The 18,823-nt window shown below is 40.2% G+C and overlaps 1 protein-coding gene across 2 annotated transcripts; it reads right to left on the bottom strand.

The window, feature by feature from the left end:
* Window positions 1-1,057: 1,057 nt before the first annotated feature.
* LOC139802350 (P2R1A-PPP2R2A-interacting phosphatase regulator 1) lies at window positions 1,058-18,087 on the bottom strand. Of its 2 annotated transcripts, none has more exons than XM_071757469.1 (10): window positions 17,682-18,087; window positions 14,128-14,206; window positions 9,573-9,629; window positions 7,440-7,483; window positions 7,306-7,360; window positions 6,781-6,873; window positions 6,156-6,244; window positions 5,457-5,521; window positions 4,481-4,577; window positions 1,058-3,368 (listed from the first exon to the last, which is right to left on the bottom strand). In XM_071757469.1, exons 1-10 carry the CDS (start codon window positions 17,795-17,797, stop codon window positions 3,209-3,211), a joined length of 855 nt encoding a protein of 284 aa, XP_071613570.1. In that variant the 5' UTR covers window positions 17,798-18,087; the 3' UTR covers window positions 1,058-3,208. The 2 variants fall into 2 exon arrangements, with proteins under 2 accessions (XP_071613570.1, XP_071613569.1); XM_071757468.1 differs by having other exon boundaries at window positions 1,280-3,368; window positions 5,457-5,518; window positions 17,682-17,918.
* Between the last annotated feature and the right edge of the window lie 736 nt (window positions 18,088-18,823).

Genomic DNA, 18,823 nt, shown 5'->3' with positions numbered 1-18,823 from the left:
TATTCATATATATGACCATAATACTTCCAATAATGGCCTGAGGACAAGCAAGGTGCCATTTCTTCTCAGAGAAAGACAAAGGCACAGACACTTGTAATATAAACTTAGACCAATTAAGGAACACCATGCAATTATATATATATATTTATATTTTTATTTATTTATATATATAAAGCACCTATTACCATGTTGATAAACATTCTTTGGAACCACTCTGTGCAATGGTCCCATAACCATGATACTCACTCAAGCAAAGCTCCAGTGTTCATTGTTCATCAGTAAATGGGGGATTAGTGAAACAGAGGCAACACCTGCAGCATGAGCTACTCTGGGTGTACAGGGCTGATTATGTGCACTGAAGAACACCCTAATTCCCTAAATCCAGACACATATGTTGTGGGATAATTTGGTTCTAAAATTAATTCCTTATTGCTTTCTACAGCTACCTGAAGGGAGGGTGTAGGGAGCTGGGTGTTGGTCTCTTCTCCCAAGTCACAAGTGATGGAACAAGAGGAAATGGCCAGGGCACAACTTAGATTGGGTACCAGGAAAACTGATGGGATGGCAGGCACTGCATCAGGCTGCTTAGGGAAGTGGTGGAGTCACCATCCCTGGAGATATTTAAAAGCTGTGATGTGGTGCTGGAGGACATGAGTTAGTGGTGAACTGGGCAGTGCTGGGTTAACAGTTGGACTTGATGATCTTAAAGGTTTTCCAACCAAAACAATTCTATTTCAGTGCAAAAAACCTCCACGTCTCCTGATCCTAAGGCACATAACTGCAGCTTCTGGACTACATGGACAGACAAGAAATGGAGATGCTCTTTCCACAAGTTTCAAATTATCTCTGTTTTTCAAATGCAGGGAGAGGAATGACTGCAGATATATAACCCTTTACCTCTTCTCCAGCAGCATCCATTGCCCTGGTAAGGGAAAAACCAAACATTCCCCACTTCTTCCCAAGAGGCCCAGCATTGTCCACCTGCCAGCTGCAGCTTCTATCTTCCAAACTTTTCCACCAGTTCCCTTAAGGTATAAACTAGGGACACATTTAGATATTTAAGTGTTTTGAAAATATTTGATTTTATTCTTTGGTTTTCCTGGAGCTGTCACACAACTTTAAGATAGCACTGTACTAGAAAACTGGAAAATTTGCTACAGATTTTATGGCCATCTTAAATTTATATTAGATTGGGTGGAAGTGGGTTACAATAGACAGGCTGACTTAAAAACAGTAAATCACAGATGAAAACAAGAATCTGGTTACCTCTCTAACAAAGTGCAGAAAAAGCAAAACGTTTATTTTTCCATTTATTGGCACTTATTTGTAAAATAGCATAAATATTCAACCGAAAAGACACGCAACTATTAAACCCCTCCACTGACACATCTTCAAAAAAAAGACTGGAAGAGACACAAGGAGGTTCATTCTTAAGAAATAAGTGAGAGTTAAAAAAAAATAAAATAAATCTCGCCCTCACCACAAAAGAATGAACGCACAGCAACTCTTTGGCACATACCTGAAACTGCAAAACAAAACCATGCCATATGAGAGAGAGCAAACATTAAACACAAACTTGTCCATCTGCCACAGGAGGAAAGGCAGTCTGCATTTAAAAAGGAATTGCAGTCAGGAAGTTGACTATTAGAATAATTTAAGAGGAATTAAATCAGAAGTAAACCACGTCATATCTTCCTTGAACTGAGCAAAACCATTAAACAAGTCCTTTTTTCTCTCTGCAATAACCACATGTGGAAACGAGCTGGGGGTCCTCAGGTCACCAGGGCTTTGCACTCCAAGTCTTCCCTTTCTGATTCTGATACCTGCTGTCAATCAAAGCTTCATCCACATGAATCTTTCACAGCAGAGTTCAGAATGGGGTCTTCTCTTCCTTGAGGAAGTTTCCACGCTTTTCTCACTTTATTACACATTACAAAGATTTAATGTTTAAAAATAAAACATTTTGCTTCATTATTAACCACCTGGGGGAGAAGGCTTGAAACCACCTAGAACAGACTCAGACACTTAAATGGGGACCCAACTTGGGAAGGTCAATCACACAACAGGAGTCAACAACCAAAAGGAGGTTGTTGGTAAATCTGAAACAGGTGTCTGTGGTGGGCTTTGCAGATTCTTCCTCCTGCATGGGGAATTTTAAAATTGAGACTGGGACTCCTCAGCCCACCAGCTTTTCAAATACAGTACAAGAAGCCTGAAAAATCTCAGATTACCAAATTCTAGACTACCCATCAGCATCTGAAATTTTCAATAGCAGAAATAATCCTTGTTTGAGAAAGTGACATAAGGAGATAAAACATGTGATCATCCTGATTCCTTACTGAATTCACCCAATGAAAGTCATATATGAGGAAGAATACTGTCTGATAAAATAATGCACATCTGAAGTACTAAATATTAAAATCTCAGTCTTTAATGCTTTGTTCCAAACATTATGACTATTTTTACCTATTATAAGACCTTTAACAGAGCATCTACCACTCTAGCTAATCATCTAAATGGGGAAAAACAAAAATACAAAAACCCAGAAGAATGTTCCACACCTAATGTGCATTTAGTCACAACAGCAGTCATGATCATGAATAAAATCCAACACATAAATCTGACAATTCACCAACTTGCTTTTTTGACATCTATTAGAACACAGAACTGATGAACAGCCAATCATAATAGAACACAAAAATCAGTACCTTTCCCTTATATTTCCCCTTCCATACAAAGAGCAAAAAATATACATATCTAATACTTGGGGAATAAAAAAAATGAATAAGGTGCTTCACTGGTTTCAGACTGAGGACAAATGTGAATTTTATCTGTCACTACATAAGCACCACTTTATATTGGTGAGAACAGGGCCTGCTGGCTGCTGGAAAGCCAAGTCTTCCACAAGCAGATGTACACACAGATATTTGTAACTTATGCCAACAAGATGTCTGCACTGTAAATCCACAAGCTTCCTTACTGATGTCAGCATCAAATATATTTGCAATTCAAATGCTTACTATATTTTAGTAAATGTCATACAAATCACTAGAAATGTGAATTCCTCCTCAAAGAACTATTCTGGAAGTTTTCTAGAAATAATGACATTTCTGGAAGTTCCTATGAGGAACAGAATCAGTAACACACAACAGAAAGTCTCACGGATATCCAGCCTTTTTCTTGATGTCCATTAGCAGGCTTCTGCTTCTTAATTAATTGGTAACTTAGCCGTAAGATCTACTGGTAAAAAAGGAGATCTGGAGTCAGAAAGTGAGACTGGAGAGCCTGTGCTGGTGCCAACTTCAGCTGGTGAGTCACAGGAAGAGCCTGCACTGCTTCTGTTGTCATCAAGAGCATGTGACGACAAACTGGAAAGGGAGCAACATCCAGATTATGAGAAATGAGGAACATTTTCTGGTAAGTTTCAAATATTAGCTTCCATTCTTCATAAAGCCATTTCAAAAACAAATTGACATCCTTGAAGGCACTCAGTAAGCCCTGTGGTTTGAAATAAATCTGCAGCTGCACACCTTGCAGTCACTTCCAAACACACAGATAACATTCTGCCAATTTCTTCCTTCAGTTCACCCAGAACTGGAATGCAGGTGAGAAGCACTGGGCTGAGCAATTTGCTGCAACCTTTACCCTGTCTCCTACAAGGTCCTGGGCTACCATATACCCAGAGGCCTCTTTTGAAGCTGTGCACATCCTTCAGCTGTTACCCTTCACTACATATTTCACAGAACACAAAACTGTAACTGTAGGTGACCTCCCACCAGTGATAGCATCAAATTGGTTTTAAAAACTATCATCTCCTAAACCAAATGCAGCAAGCAACAGAACCTGCACTGCTGTGCCTACTGTAAACAGGCTGTGCAAAAAAGATGTGGTTTTGAAGTACCTCTAAAACACCCCCTTTATTATGACCACTGCAATGGGCTCAAAGCTTGCACACAGCTACATTCCTCAGCTGAGAAGCAAAAAGGACAAATGTACTGTAGGCAACATTGTCTTCATAGTTGTGTGGGCACACCCTATGTATTATTAACCTCTTGACTAAAATACTAAATCAAAATTTCAAGTAATTACATTTTTTTACATGGTACTTTTTATCTCCTCCCAGCAGGAAGGGTCAGACAGACTAATTTTCCTATGTAACTAAGAGCAGGTATAAAAAAAAAAAAAAAGGAAAAAAAAAACCCCAAACCCCAGCTTTACCCCAAGCATTAGCATTCACATTTAATTGCAGTTTGAAATGAGACTAAAAAATTGCCAGCTATGAGGTCTCTCTTCCTAAACGTGCTCAACTCCCAAATATGTGAAGCATTTTAACAGTCAGAAAGAGTAAAATTCTAGGGAATATTACCACCTGTTTACTGTGTAAACTGTGTAAAGCAACCTCACACATGATCATTACTAGATAAAAAGAGATTTGTGGTGTTTCTGATGAACTCAACACAACAAATAGCATAGCACTTACCATCCCCCAAGGTCAGCCTGATGAGAAACTTCAGCAGTAAGCATGTTGGTGGATCCTTGGAATAATCTTTTTGGATGATCTTCCATCTCTGTTACACCTTTGGTAAGGCATAAGGAGAGATAAAAATTACTGCTCACTTAAACTAAAATCTACTTTCAACGTACTTCTACAGAGCAAAGAGAAGAGAGGTTCAAACTTGTTCCAATGGATTATTTTATAGGTAAAACTCAGGTTCAATGCTGAAATTTGAAACTTTTTATTTCTTGGAAATATTTTAGTCCAAGCTTTGAGGCAAATTTAGCAAGTTATGAACTGGGTTTTAGACACCAGATAAAGAATAGCAAAGAATAACCTTTTTTATTCAGTTAATTCAGCTATCACTTCACTGACTAGCTCTACCAGAGTAGAGAAGCTGAGAATAAGGAAACCTCATTTTCCTCTTTCAGTTGACAAGAAGAAGGTCCAGGATTATCACTAAACCTACATATTAATTTGATTTCCAAACACACTAGTAGAAGAGAGGATAGATCCATGCTTGAATAGGCTATGACAGAACTCATCTAGAAGTATTTTAAAAGCTGTCTCTGAGCCAGGAGTTTTCCATTACAAAGGTGAAGCATGAAGATACAGAAACAGATGGAACAAAGTAAGCAGGAGGGAAACTCAAAGGAAAATGTAGGATGACAGAGAAACATTTCCCAATAAAGCTGTAAGGTCTCTGCATCAGTTTCTGGTTTTGAAGGGTGATTTCAAAGCTACAGCAGCTGTGTGTTTTGGTTATCCAGGACATTCAAAATTTTTTATTTGTGAAATATACCAATAGTTGTATTTCTTGTTTGGTTAAGCAGGTTACATTAGTTTTTTAACAGATCTATGTGTCTACAGCCCTGGGGAGGCATTAGAACACAACATCTATTAGGTTTTACAGAACAGTAAGAGCTCATTTAACTATCTGTGCCAAAATCATATGCTGTACCTTTTCTTTTTATTGACCCAAGAACACTTGGTCGAATGCAGTTAATTGGACTCTGGCTTCTCCTGCTAAAAGAAGACACACAGTACACTGATAGGATACAACAGAGGAAGTCTGAAAACATGTAAAGAACCAAAAGACATCCAGATAGCAAGCTACTAAGTGGAAAACACTATGAAAATGGGCATTAAAACAGCTTAACAATAAGTCCTTTTCTCTTTTGAAGAAAGACCTTAACAGAAAAAGTTTAATCACATTATTTCACTGCTGGGGCACTCTAAAAGCTCTGCACTGACTCAGTTGACAGGCAATACTTTGCTGGATTGTTAGGGCCTGATATTTTGATTGTATCCTCAAATCACTGAAAACAACATCTAAAACCAGCACCAGTAAAAAACCCTGAATCTGTTTAATTGGTTCATTCCACCCTCCCCCCTTAGGATTAATTTTAATTACTTATGATTAAGGGCAATAGAGAGACTACACTGAGAAAAGAGATGCCATAGGGCAGCCCACGTTCTTAATGTTATCACATGATGATTTCTAACAAATATTTTAGAGCATTGTAAAATCTGAAGTTTACATGAATGTGTAAATTTGTACGTGTGATCAGAAATCAATTATCTATATAATAAATTCTGGTATCTCAAAAGCCTCCTGTGAACAAGCTATTTTCTGTTATTGATATGATCTGGTACCCACCTGGAAAATCTCCTTGTTGGACTTGGGCTAGGGCTGGGAGGTAATCCACTGCTACTCACCAAGCTTTGCAAAGATGGTGAGAAACATTGCTGAGAGCAGAACAGATTGTGTTATTTAAGAATAATCACTTGTCACACTCATATGGTCACAACTGCTCTGTGTCACAGGGAATAAGCCACCCACTATCAATTTAAGTGACCATGGCTGGGTACACAGAGATTCCACTTCTTGTTACTGAGAAAAAAAAAATTAAAAATTGGACAGATGACATTTTCATGCAGAATACGTGAAAGTTGAAAAGTATTTATTCCATCACAGCCTGGTTAAACAGAATATGGTGCATAAAATAAAACTGTATGCCCTTCCTCTGATTCCCAAAGGAAGGCAAATACAGAATAGGGCTTATTAACAACAGATTAACAGTTGAAACATTCTACAGAAATGCACATCCCCAAGATGGGCCTCTGCCAGCTGGAATTTTCTGGTTTGGAGTTTTAGGTTTTTCTTGTTTACTTTCTTGTTTACAGGTGAAGTAGGAGCAGGTGATTTAATATTGTGCTATTTATTTGCCAGAATTTATTTAGCACTATTCAAAATAAAAACATTATTAACACATTTTGCTCACCTTCCCTATTCCTCTGGTAGGTGAAGGAGCTGGAGAAACTGGGACAAAGTCTACTTGCTTTGGTGATGATGATTTCTCAAAATCATTGTCGCTCTGTAAATAGCACATGTAATTAATCTGATGAGCAAGGAGCTTAGCATGAAACAGACTGATTGATGTGGAATGAGTAAGATACCCAAGTCATCCTCCACCATATTCATGATATTTAAGTAGCCATTTATGAACTTAACCTTAACAACAAATAAAGCCTTAAACATTACTTGCTATCAGAACATGGAAGAATATTTTGAATAGGCAGATATTCATGCAATTTTCTGCTGACATTCCAGCCCAAGGAACCAGATGTGTCCTTGAACAACTGATAGTTCTGTGCCTTTTCAGTGTGAAAAATTGCTGATCAAAAGCAGTGATATGCTAACACCTTAATTAGGTGTATCAAAATATAAATGCAAATGTTGACATGAGAGAGTCCCCAGTGTCCTGATACTGAGAATATAAACACAAATTAAAGCATGAATGCATTACCAGGCTCAAGCTCTCCTCCCATGAGTGGCTCATCTGCATTGCTACTTGCACTTCTCTATAAAGAAGAAAAGAAATGTATTGTCCCAGACCCACAGAAGAATTCATTAATTATTCCAGTTTGCTTTAATCCTTACCTTTCCCGCACTGTTTCTCTGTTCATCAAATTCATTCCTTCCTCCTAAAGGATCAGCAGATGAAAAATTAAGACAAAAATAAAAAAGAACAGCTTTGGTACAGCAAATCAGAAAAGCTCCAGTTTCATTTCACTTTGGTATGCAAAAAATTTAATTCAACTCAGTTAAACAAAAATAACCTCAAGTTCTTGCAACAGGAGAAAGAGTGAGGGCAAGAGGATGGTAAAGAGATGTGGCAGGAGTTACCATCACCAAAGAAGTGCTTACAAGGGCTTTTTCAAGCCTTTTTTTTTTTTTTTTTTTCCCCAAGCAGCTTTTAAAATTTTCATTAGTATCTTAAGACACAGTTACACCCCATGATAATGTGAACCAAAAATTCTGCACATGCTAGAGTATCTTTATGCATCCTAGTACAGATACTAAAAAATACAGACACTGGAGACAGATAATCCTCAAAAGCATGACTGGATCCTTACCTTATTCTATGTATTAGTAACTACTAAACCCTAAGCATCTCACTTGCAGTGCAGTAGGATTTTTTTCTAAAACATCCATAAGATATTATTAAAATGTGATCAAAAGTGTACAATCACATGAGAAGTTGACACCAAATTAAAGTGCAAACTTGACTCAATCCCCACTTAGTTATGAACCTTTTCTTAAAACTCACTGAATGCTGTCCAGTCTGTTGAGTCAACTAAGAAGTCCCTAATTCAGACCACTTCAAGAATACAAGTTCAACTAAACATCTTCACAATCCTCATCACATGCAGGAAGAGACTTGGTAACACAGTTCAACTGTGTGATTGTTTGCTAGGAGTTAGAAGATAAGGATTAAATCACACAGGTTCCCATCTCTTCCAGGAAGTACATATGACATGGAATTCAATTTGTAAATGTCATGATTAAACACAAATTAGGAAATTTAATTCTTTGCTTCAATCAATGTATGGAACAACTATGAATACAGAAGTATTTTCCAAAGAAACTGAATTATCAAACTCAACTTCATGTAACATAGCAGAGCCACAGTAGTTTATTCCCTTGGTCTCATCAGATTTGCATATTAACCCTAAGCTTCTTTATGTTGATAAAAAGAGCTCTACAAGTGACTTGAGTGCTTCAGAGCACTCAGAGTAAATTATTTACATAATTGAAGCAATCAATTATTTTCCTCAGGATTACTATGCATGCACCTTAAGTATCTGAGGTGAGAAGCAGGTAAGAAGCCATCCATCACTTCAGACATGACACTCTAAAAATGCTGTTCAAAGCATTAAGTTGTTTTCTTAACATTTAATGCTGTAAAAACTATCCACTGTAAAAAACCATCCACTGAAAACTACCCAGCTTAAGAAAACGTGAATAAAAGAAAATAAAAACATGCATTTTCAAGCCAATTTTACAAATATTCTACTCTCAAAAATTTGACATATAAAATGGAGGAGCCACAAGAGTCAGAGCTTCTTGCTTTTAAAACTTGAGTCTTTAAACTGCAGACTGTTGTCTGGCAGCAGTGCTATTTAAGCCTGAACAGATATTTGCCACACACTCCCCTCCCTTCCAAAGTGTTTGCTCTTGTGCCCTTCCCCCTCTGCTCATGCTGTGACAGCCCAAGTACAGTGATCTGAATAAGAAAAATTATACAGATGAAAAATAACCCCACCAGAAGAATCCAAAATATTTTTTTAGCCAGACTGCTTCCTTATCCAGTTCATGTTCTGGCTGTGTAAAGTCTTGTGCCAACACAAGTTAAGGAACACTTTGTTATTGGCCCTGAATATTTATGCTGGCACCACTGCCAAAGACGTGGTGAAATTTTACCCTAAGGGTTTACATTAAAGGTTTCCTTTCTAAAATGTCCATTTTAAGAATTCTCTTTCCAATCTTCTTGTCTGCAGAGTTCTAAATTCCATAAAGTAGAAGGCATCACACAGTGAAAAGAAGATTTTTAGTGCAAAGCCTTTACATCTGAAAACAGGACACACTGCAGCAGACTCAGTGCTATGCTTTCAAAGCAAAATTTATGGTCATTTGAAGGACTTCACACATTAACTGCAAAAAACCCAACTACCTATAAAAAAATAAAATGTAAAAAAAAAAGAATAAAAGAATAAAAGAATCTGTGCTCACCTGTTTGATTTGATGAAGTCGGCTGCTTGGAATACGGACAGGAGATGATGGCACAAACTGCAAAACAAAACACATAGAGCTGAAACACTGACAAACTGCAGGAGAAAGGTGTGAGAGGTGCAGGAATGTTAGTAACCACTCTGCAGCAGTATCCTAAACTTAAAAAAAAAAAGGGTTTGTTCCCTTTTTCTTAAAAAAACCCTAACGTTCTTGGTATACAGAAGCTACATTAATTACTTGCAATAAGATGGCAGTATGTGTTCCCCTATTATACTGCTTTATCTGCTCATAGATGCTGAGCTGGTGTCAGCCTGCCCTTAATTGCAATTCCAGGCAACAAGAACTCACAGGCTTCTCCAGAGATGAAGCTGCTTTTAACTAGCACACTGCCACACTTAATATATATATATATATATATATATGCTTGCATAAATATTTTCGTTTCAGTGGTCCAGAGTATGTCCAGTTCAGAGTCATGGAAAGTGATCCAGAAGGCTCCCCCACAGATAATTTAAAATACAAAGCCAAAACCTGCATATTATGAAAAAAGGCTTCTGGATTTTTGTTTGCCTATAAACAAGTACTCTGACAGTTTTAGCTACTAAAAGGCGGGTGAAGAGTTAAATGCTTTTTGGTTTTCAAGAGCTTTACCAATTTGGGTGAAATTGGAGGGGACTGTACTAAAACTGGTGTTCTGCTAATTATGTCAGTTTTGCATCATATCTTGCCACAATACTATGATCTGAACCTGCATACTCAAAACCACATAATTAAAAGTGATTATTTTCTCAAAATATTATTTTCTTTCATATATTTCCAATCCCTCAAACATTAACCCTCATCTGACTTTTGTCATAACCAGTTAAGGGATCAAAAATTCAAGGATTATCAAAGATGTTTAACTTCTCTGTGGCCTGACAACCCCTCCAAAAAACCCAGATGTCTGTAAAATTTTCAGCAAGTAAGGTTTGTTCTATTATTAAGTGTTTATATACTGTATGTAATACGGGTTCATCCACTTCACAAAACAATACTAGAGCTCTTCATTATGCTAAAGCTGGAGAACTAACAAACATACAATTAACCATTTTCTGCACCATCTTATAATCAGTGCTATGGAGAATACAAAAATTCTGCTGTCTTACACAACAGATTATGGTAAACTGTCACATATCTGGAATCCTTCCTCTAAAAAAAAAAAATCAAGACATCATGCTATTCTTATAAAGGATATTAGCCTATCACTCACACAGAGGATGTTTAATGTTTGTGCCAGAATTTAATCATCATAATATGTACTACTAAAGTCTAACAGCTTTAATGTTTTGATTCAGTATATCTTTGGTCAACTTTTGGTCAGGTTCACTATTCTACCAGGCTCCCAAAAATCCTGTGCACCTAATAAAAATTCCTCCAAGCTGTACCAGCCACTGTGAACCCTGAGCTGACCTTGATTCTCACACAGAGAAAAGGTTATGGACATTCCTGCCTGTTCATTCTGTCACTCCACAGCATAAATGCAGTTGTTCCATTCATCAAGTTCTAATTTTATGACTGTGATCCACATAATTTGAAGGTTTGATGTTAACAGAATAGATAGGAAACCAGTGGATTGCAGTGTAAAATAAAAATTATTGAAAGGGAGTTAGGTGTTCCTCTGTAGGACCTAATGCACTAACTAAACCCACTAACTCTGAGGATCCTACATCTCTGCTCCAGCAAACCATGATCCTTGCTTTGTCAGTGCTTTAAAACTCACTTTTTTTTTCCTGTTCTAAGTCCTTTGATTCAATTCTTGTGAAAAGAAACCTCTGTCCTTGCTAAAGTAGACAATGCATGTGTTAAAATTAGGCTACTCGAGTTCCCAGTATTTTATGAAAGCACAAAGTTTAATAAAAACAGTACAAACGATTACATGACCAGATGGAAGGGAAACACCTTCCCTTTCCTGTCTTCTCCAGTATGCTAGACAAGCTTTTTCACTGAAGGAAAAGTTTCCAAAGGCAGCACAACCAAAGTCATCAGCCACCTGCACCCAGTGCCTCTGCTGTCCCTGCAGTGCCCTCTGCCTTCTTCCAACACCAGAATTTGTGGGGCCACACAGTGAACCCCAACAGGGAACATACCTAGCCTAAAAAAAAAAATATATATATATATATAAAAATAAAATTACCTCTTGCTGAAATAGTACCTAAGCATCTAAACACAGAATAAAATTCTTTCCTTAAGCAAAAAAACAAAACCTGCAGCCATACAAACAAAACAAAACCCATTAAAGCATTTACTCACTGATGCCACTGATAAATTCTGGAAGGGAATAAACAGTGGATACTAAGCCTAGCTGACCCTTCCCTAGCAATTACATGTAGTGACAGAAAATTGCATATTAAGCCCCACCCAAAAAGGCACAGCTGCCTCTGTAGTCAGCATTATAAAGGAGCTGGAGTCAGACTTGGAGAAGCTACTTAGAAAAAGATTTTAGAATTCAGCTCAACAACTGGGACAACCACAACAGCCCTGAAGATGGAGCTAGATAGTGCATAACCCTCAGTTATCAGAGCATTTTAGAGTTTCCTCTTACTTATGAAAGTGAGAGCTTACACTCTGATAATCCAATAAAACTTGGATTAGATTTCCTAAGTGCAAAAAAGTGGGGTTTGAACTACACAACTTATTGCAAAATCTAATGTACCAAAGTAGATGTCATCTAGCTTCTTAGAATATCATAACATCATAAAACTACACTTACTACAGCAAGAATACCAGGTGAGGCTGCACAGGGTCCTTAAAGCTGAAAGCTTAGTTTCACAAAATTATTTACCTATGGACAATCCTGGGCTAAGACCACAGGACAAGATAATCTCTAAGTTCCCTTCCAATTCCATCCTCATTATCACCTTCAACAGAGCTATAAACCAGACCACAATCCAAAGAAACATTTCCAAGCAGACAAAGCACTGATCTAGCAGTCAACAGAGAAACTTGATTTTTAACATTAGTAAAATTACAGCTATATTTTGTCTGCACCTGTGCAGCTGGGCATGAAGAAGAAAGTTAACTTTTATTATGCTGCTTAATAACCTTCAGGTGAGGTGAAGGGTTAAGAGCATCATCCTCTGAAGATGAGAACTCTGGTTCAGCAAGACTGCAACATCTATGAGGGGCAGAGCTGGCACATCTGTGACCAAGCTCATCAGTGCCCTAACTCCTGCTTCCCAGCCACTTCTGGGCAGGGCACCCTACATGAGCTTTCTTTTTGCAGCAAGCACAATGAATTCAGCTTCTGCCTTTGTTTCTCCTGTCATCTAAGCACAAGCCTAAAAAAGGTTTAACCTAATCTGCCACCCTAAAAATATATATGAAGCAAGACACTGCTGTTTAAAGAAATCTTTACAGTAAAACATTCTGTTGGGGTTTATATCCTAGCAGGAGGAAGGCTTTGCCAGACTTTTACAGAAATATCATGGTTCTGTTACAGATGCAAAAGTTGGCTGAAGTAGTTGTCTGTCCTGATTTTAGAACAGAATTTTAGCTAAGGGGCATCAGTCAAGAAAACAGGAGAGTACTGTTCTTCAGCTACTAACATGGGGCTAGCAAATTATTTCTAAAGTATCTTCAAAAGGTAAATAAAAAGCCAAGATAATTGATGTTAGCATTACAGGGACCTGGTTTCCCATATTTAAAAGAAAATCAATACTGCTCCCCTCTGACCCAAACACAGCTTAATTTTTCCAAAACACTAATTTCAACCAAATGTCATCCTGTGTCTACCTGTTTCTTAAGGCTTTCTTAGGGGGAAAGTTACATTTCTGGTTACACATAGAAGTCTGATCAAAAATCCCATTTGGTTAGATGAAATAACTACCCCATGCAACCTAACCCTTTACAGGTTAGCAATTCATGCTGTCTGGGTGATACTGTGCAGCTGTTCTCAATCAAAATCACACCCTCTGCACCACAATCTGTGTGATACTAAAACACAAAATGTGCAATATTTTCTCTGGGTTTTGATTAATATTTTAAAAAAGCAGATTTGAGGAGCTGCAATAACAGAAGTTGACAAAATGGACATCTCTTAAGAGATATCAAATAATTCATCCTGGAAGTCTCAATCTTCATGTTTTATCAGCCAGTTATATCTTGTTATATTAGTTGCTGCTTCCAACAGTCTATTCTGTCATTACCCTGTAAAAGTCAATTTAAGATTACATCATTACTGCCCTTTTTTTTTCAAAAATCAGAAATTAATGGCATGTTAGTTACTGAATAACAATACACCTATGTAACTAGTTTGCCTTGTGAACCACCTTTCTTATTCTACCTTAGAACATCTGCTTGCATTTTACAAAGCTATGATCACAGTGAAATCTAAGTCCTCTCCAAGGCCAAACGCTCCATAAATAAAATTTTACAGCGTATTAATGTCACAGTTCAGAGCCTTGCTTCTTAAAACATCTGGTATTAGTTTAACAAACTACTGCCTCATTTTCTTCTTTCATCCTCTTTGCACACTTCTGGTTTGGACCTAATGCAGTTGTTCTGATAATTTTCTTACCAGACTGTGACGATTCATAACCGTGGTGCTGTTCCTGCGGGTTCGTAAAACGTTGGCCTGGAACACTTGTGAATTGTCACTGTGAAAAGAAACACTTGTCAAATGCAAAAGCCATTTCCTTCCTATCAGAGAGTAATATAAGCTCAGTTTCAAATGCTATGACAGCTGTCATTTCAAGACAAAGCACTAGACAGGCGTGCAAGAACTCTTCTAGCTTGTTGGCAGAGAGAGGAAACCAAACTGCTCTTCCCCCAAACCTCAATTAAGGACTTCATTAATCACAGTGAGGCTTCAGAATAACTAAAAAAAAAAAAAAAAGTTAAGACTGCTGATTTCTATGGGAGTGTGTTATGTTTGGAATGGCTACAGCTTTCATATTGCTTTAAATGTCACTCAAGAGAACAAATTTATATAAATGACATACAACCAGTAACTGGAAACAGTCCTGCTGCCACAGATAAAACAGAATTAAAAATTACAATATCTTGAAAAATCTTACCACTGTGAACATTTACTAAGTTCTGAACTTTTGGGGGGAGAAGGTTAAATTAAGGATACAGTTAGATCAGTGTCTAAAGCCCTAAGCCTTGTGACCACAGTCACCTATCTAACCAGGAAGCAGCGTGGCCATTTAAACAACGTAGGATTAAATATTTGACATAAAATGAGCTCATTTCTCAAGGCAACTTTAGTTCTATTGGTTCCTAAGGCAAGTTCCACTGATGATCACTTGTGTTATCAACAGCCCCTGATTAGCACTTAGTGAACAAAACTGCAGAAATTAAGTAAGTTTTATGGTCACTTGGATAAAAATTTTGACTCACAACTCTACAGTCCCCATGCTTAAAAATCACTGAGGAACTGCACAGACAAACCCACCCAAATGTGAGACTCTAATTAGATCCAAGTTACAAGATGTCACTGAGTTGCATCTTTTTCTCTCAGCTGCTAACCTGGCATGAACAAAAGCCCCACACAAGTCCAAGTTCTTAAAACTAATCTGACCAACAGCATCACTTTGTTCTAAAGACTGATAATCATAATGCACTTTAGAGACATATCACTAACAAAATCCTCCAGGTTAAAATGCACCAGTCAGGCACATAAGTTTTAGATAGCTTTTATCCATCAGTAAATAAAAACATAAGCAAAGCTTATACTGAGAAATAAAAGCCAACAGGAATCAACCTAAGCACTGTGCTTTTTGCCAAGATTAATGCATCAAGTACCAATCATCAGACATTATTTACAATTTTCTAAGAAGCTTCACTCGGTTCATGGCCAAAGGAGATGAAACAGTTGCCATTTGACAGGTGGTAGAACAGGAGAAACTTCAAGAGATTCATGAGTTGACATTTAGAGGTGAGATCTACTGACTGAGGCCAACAGCTACAACTCCTCTTTATAGGTGCACTGGTTGGGATGCACACCCAACACAAACATCCTGAAATCCAGGGCCTGAATGGAGAAAAGAGGTTGGAATGATTCTGTAACGTTACCATAGGCTGCAACCAATATTCAGTGCTAAGGAGAACAGAAAGAGAGAAAAAAAATCCCTACAATATCCTTACCTCTAACCTCCCTTGCAAAAAAACCCCAAGATCTGGTCACATCTCAGACTTACCTGTCACAGAAAATTCTTACAGTTCCCATTAAAAACAAATATTGTCACAGAAGAGTTTGGGTTGGAAGGGACCTTAGGGATCATTTAGTTCTAACCCTCCCTGCCATGGTTGCTCAACCACCAAGAGACCAGGTCGCTCAAAGCCTCATCCCACCTGGCCTTGGAACACTTCCATGTAGGGAGCATGAAAACAAGAATCAAAAGTTCCATGACAGCTAACATTGCTCTTAAAAATGTTATCTGGCTCTACAGTAACTCATTCTCCAAGCTCCTTACTAAATCTGTTAACAAAGCAGTCAAAACATGAGGCAGAGTAGAAAAAGCAAGCTGTCCAAGAGCATGAGCTTTTGTTTCAGTTTACCCAACAACATCATTCTGGGAAAAAATGAAGTTTCTTGCCAAGAGCTGCAATCCTGAAAAACAGTTTTCTGCTGGAAAATTCCTAACTAACAGTCAAGCCACTGCAACCACCTCAAATTTGTTCAATGGCATTTCAGTTTAATTTGTATGAACACCTAATGTGCAGTGTATGCACAGCTTCCCCTTCTACCTGCCCGGGCCCTGAAATAAATAATTTACTTACAGCATGATTATGGATGTTTTTTGTTTATTTTTCAAGGGTCTCACAGTTTGTAAGAAACAACTCAAAAAAAGCCAGAGATTATAAAACCACCTCTTCCAAGTTACATAATTAGTTTACCTTCTCAGAACCTCCCTGAGGAACAACTGCCACTCACAACACTTCTATACTGCATGGAAATGTAAATGTATAGTTGTTTAATTGTGATTATGTAAAAGAATCAGTTTCATTATGATTATGTAAAAGAATCAATTATGTCTACTTAACATTAAATCATTACAGAATGGGCAACAATTATTATTTCCTCTGACCTGCATTGCACTGTTAACCATTTTGGTAAAAAGAATTTAGGAGATCTGTTTGTCATTTGATATCTACTTCCTTACAGAATTACGAAGTTTAAAAAACAAAAAGTAAGTGTTTATGATACTATCTTTTATTAACTTTATTGTTAACATACTCTCCTAAACTGCAGATATAATACTAGCAGCAACACATGGACCAGCCTGCAGTTATATGGTAGCCACACCAGGTAGCAGGTGGGGACATCTCCCAACTTCGTAAGAGCCCACAGAAGGCAAGAAATAGTTACAAACATACTCAAAAATCTTATAAGTGATCATGCATACCTGAGAGCTACCTTACTGGCCCTTGCCTGGGACAGTCTCTGCTTCAGACCTGAAGAAAGCAAGACCTGGAACCAAAGGTGAACATCCAGCTCCCTCGCAAATACCACCTGCTACAACCTGATGGCAATATCCCTACTATGCAAATTAGCATCATGCGGCAACATTCCAGAACAAATGATACCTTGTTTTACACTAGAAATAAACCTGATGTATTTTCAAGGTCTCGTGAAATTAAGTTCTTCATTCCACCGTTCTAAATACATTTTTTTCTGTAATTCTACATAGCGCAGTGATTTATATTTTGACCAAACTGGAACCACAGCAGAGATCCCTACTTTGTCTAACCCGTGTATTTCTCAGTTACACAGCGGACCAAAAGAAAACAAAACCAAAACGTTTGAATCAAGCTGCGGCACACCCCCCCTAAGCTTTTTCCACCCCTCTGCACACAGAGGGGCATCTTGCCCAGGACCCACCTCTCCCCACAGGCCCGAGGTGCCCCAAAGCATCGCCCCGGTTTTTGCGCTTCGGTTCGGGGCAGACGGTGCGGAGCAGCGACCCGAGCTCTGCAGCCCCAACGCGGCTTTCGGGCCGGACCCGAGCAACCCCCGGGGCTACAACCGAGGCGGCCAAACCCTTTCCTCCCCCCTAGGGCCGGGCCCGTTGCCGCCGGCGAGCGGGACAGCGGGGACCGGACCGGGCCGGGCCGGGCCGCGCTCACCTGAGCCCGTGGATGAGCGGGGCGCTGTTCGATCGCCTCAGGCCGCCCGCATCGCTCGGGGCCGCGGCGCTCCCCGGCGGCAGCTCCAGGTCCAGCTCCATTTTCTCCTGAGCCATCGCGGCAGCGCCGGCTCCGGATTCGCCCGCTCCGCCGCGACGCCCATTCACTGCCGGCACCCGCAGCGGCTCCTCATGCCGCCGCCGCTCCCCCCGGCCCGGTGCGGCGCGGCCGCCACTACAGGCCCCGCGGGCGGCGCCGCAGGCAGAGGCCGGGGGCGCGCCGGGCCCGGCGAGGGGGGCGGCCCCAGCAGCGCCCCATGCCGGGGCGGCCCGGGGGGCGGCCCGTTCCCCCACCCGCTCTCGCCCACCGACGAGATCCGCGGACGCGGCACCGCTCCCCGCTCCGCTGCTGCTGCTGCTGCTAACGCTGCCGCCTCCGGAGCGGATCGATCGCCCCGAGCCGGGCTCTCCGTGCGCGCCGCCGCACAGCGCGCATGCGCCTAAACCGGGAGCCCCGCTCGGAGGGACCGGACCGGGGGAGGGAAAGGGGCGGAGAGACCGGGGGCAGGGGCAGAGCGTCACCTTGGCGGAGGGATGGGGCCGGCCTGGTGCCCCGAGGTGTCTTGAAATTATTATATAAAAATAATACAAAATAAGATCTAGTAAGCACAAAGAGGTAGTTTGATCACTCGGAATAGAATTGTGAAGATAAACGCAGACCCTGAACACAGCCAGGATCCAGAGTCACCCGGCTCCTCAGGAGCTTTATGCCGGGTTTCTGATCTTGGGGCAGAAATCATTTCAAGAGCGTTGCAAAACAAAGCTGAGGAAGGCCCTGAAAAGGGCTGCGGGATTTAAAATGCGGGATTTTAAGTGAGAGACTCCGCCCCTGAACGCCACCGCCCGCTGTTCGGTAACCGGCCCGGTTCCGGTCACACCGGGACCCGTGGCCGCTGCCGTATTCGAACCCGCGGCTGCCGCCAGGCCCAGGCCCCGCCCCCGCGCGCGCCCCCGTCTCTTGGCAACCATTGGCGCGTTTCAAACTCTCGCCCCGCCCCCTCAGGCGGTCGCCGCGCGCTCCCCTCCGAAGGCTCTCGGGACCCGCGAGCCGCGGCGCGAGTCCGATGCCGGCCGCGTGCGCAC

Source organism: Heliangelus exortis, chromosome 14, assembly GCF_036169615.1.
Source record: "Heliangelus exortis chromosome 14, bHelExo1.hap1, whole genome shotgun sequence".
NCBI lineage: Eukaryota > Metazoa > Chordata > Aves > Apodiformes > Trochilidae > Heliangelus > Heliangelus exortis.
Note: the sequence above shows the minus strand (reverse complement) of the source record. Positions and strands in the feature narration are given on the sequence as shown.

Bases quoted from the DNA above. Each gene is read 5' to 3' on its own strand.
- LOC139802350 (XM_071757469.1), bottom strand. From the start codon at position 17,797: ATGGCTCAGGAGAAAATGGAGCTGGACCTGGAGCTGCCGCCGGGGAGC. The intron at 7,484-9,572 runs GTGAGCACAGAT...CTGATCCTTTAG, and splicing joins GACTTCATCAAATCAAACAG to GAGGAAGGAATGAATTTGAT. The intron at 6,245-6,780 runs GTGAGCAAAATG...TTCTGCTCTCAG, and splicing joins CTACCAGAGGAATAGGGAAG to CAATGTTTCTCACCATCTTT.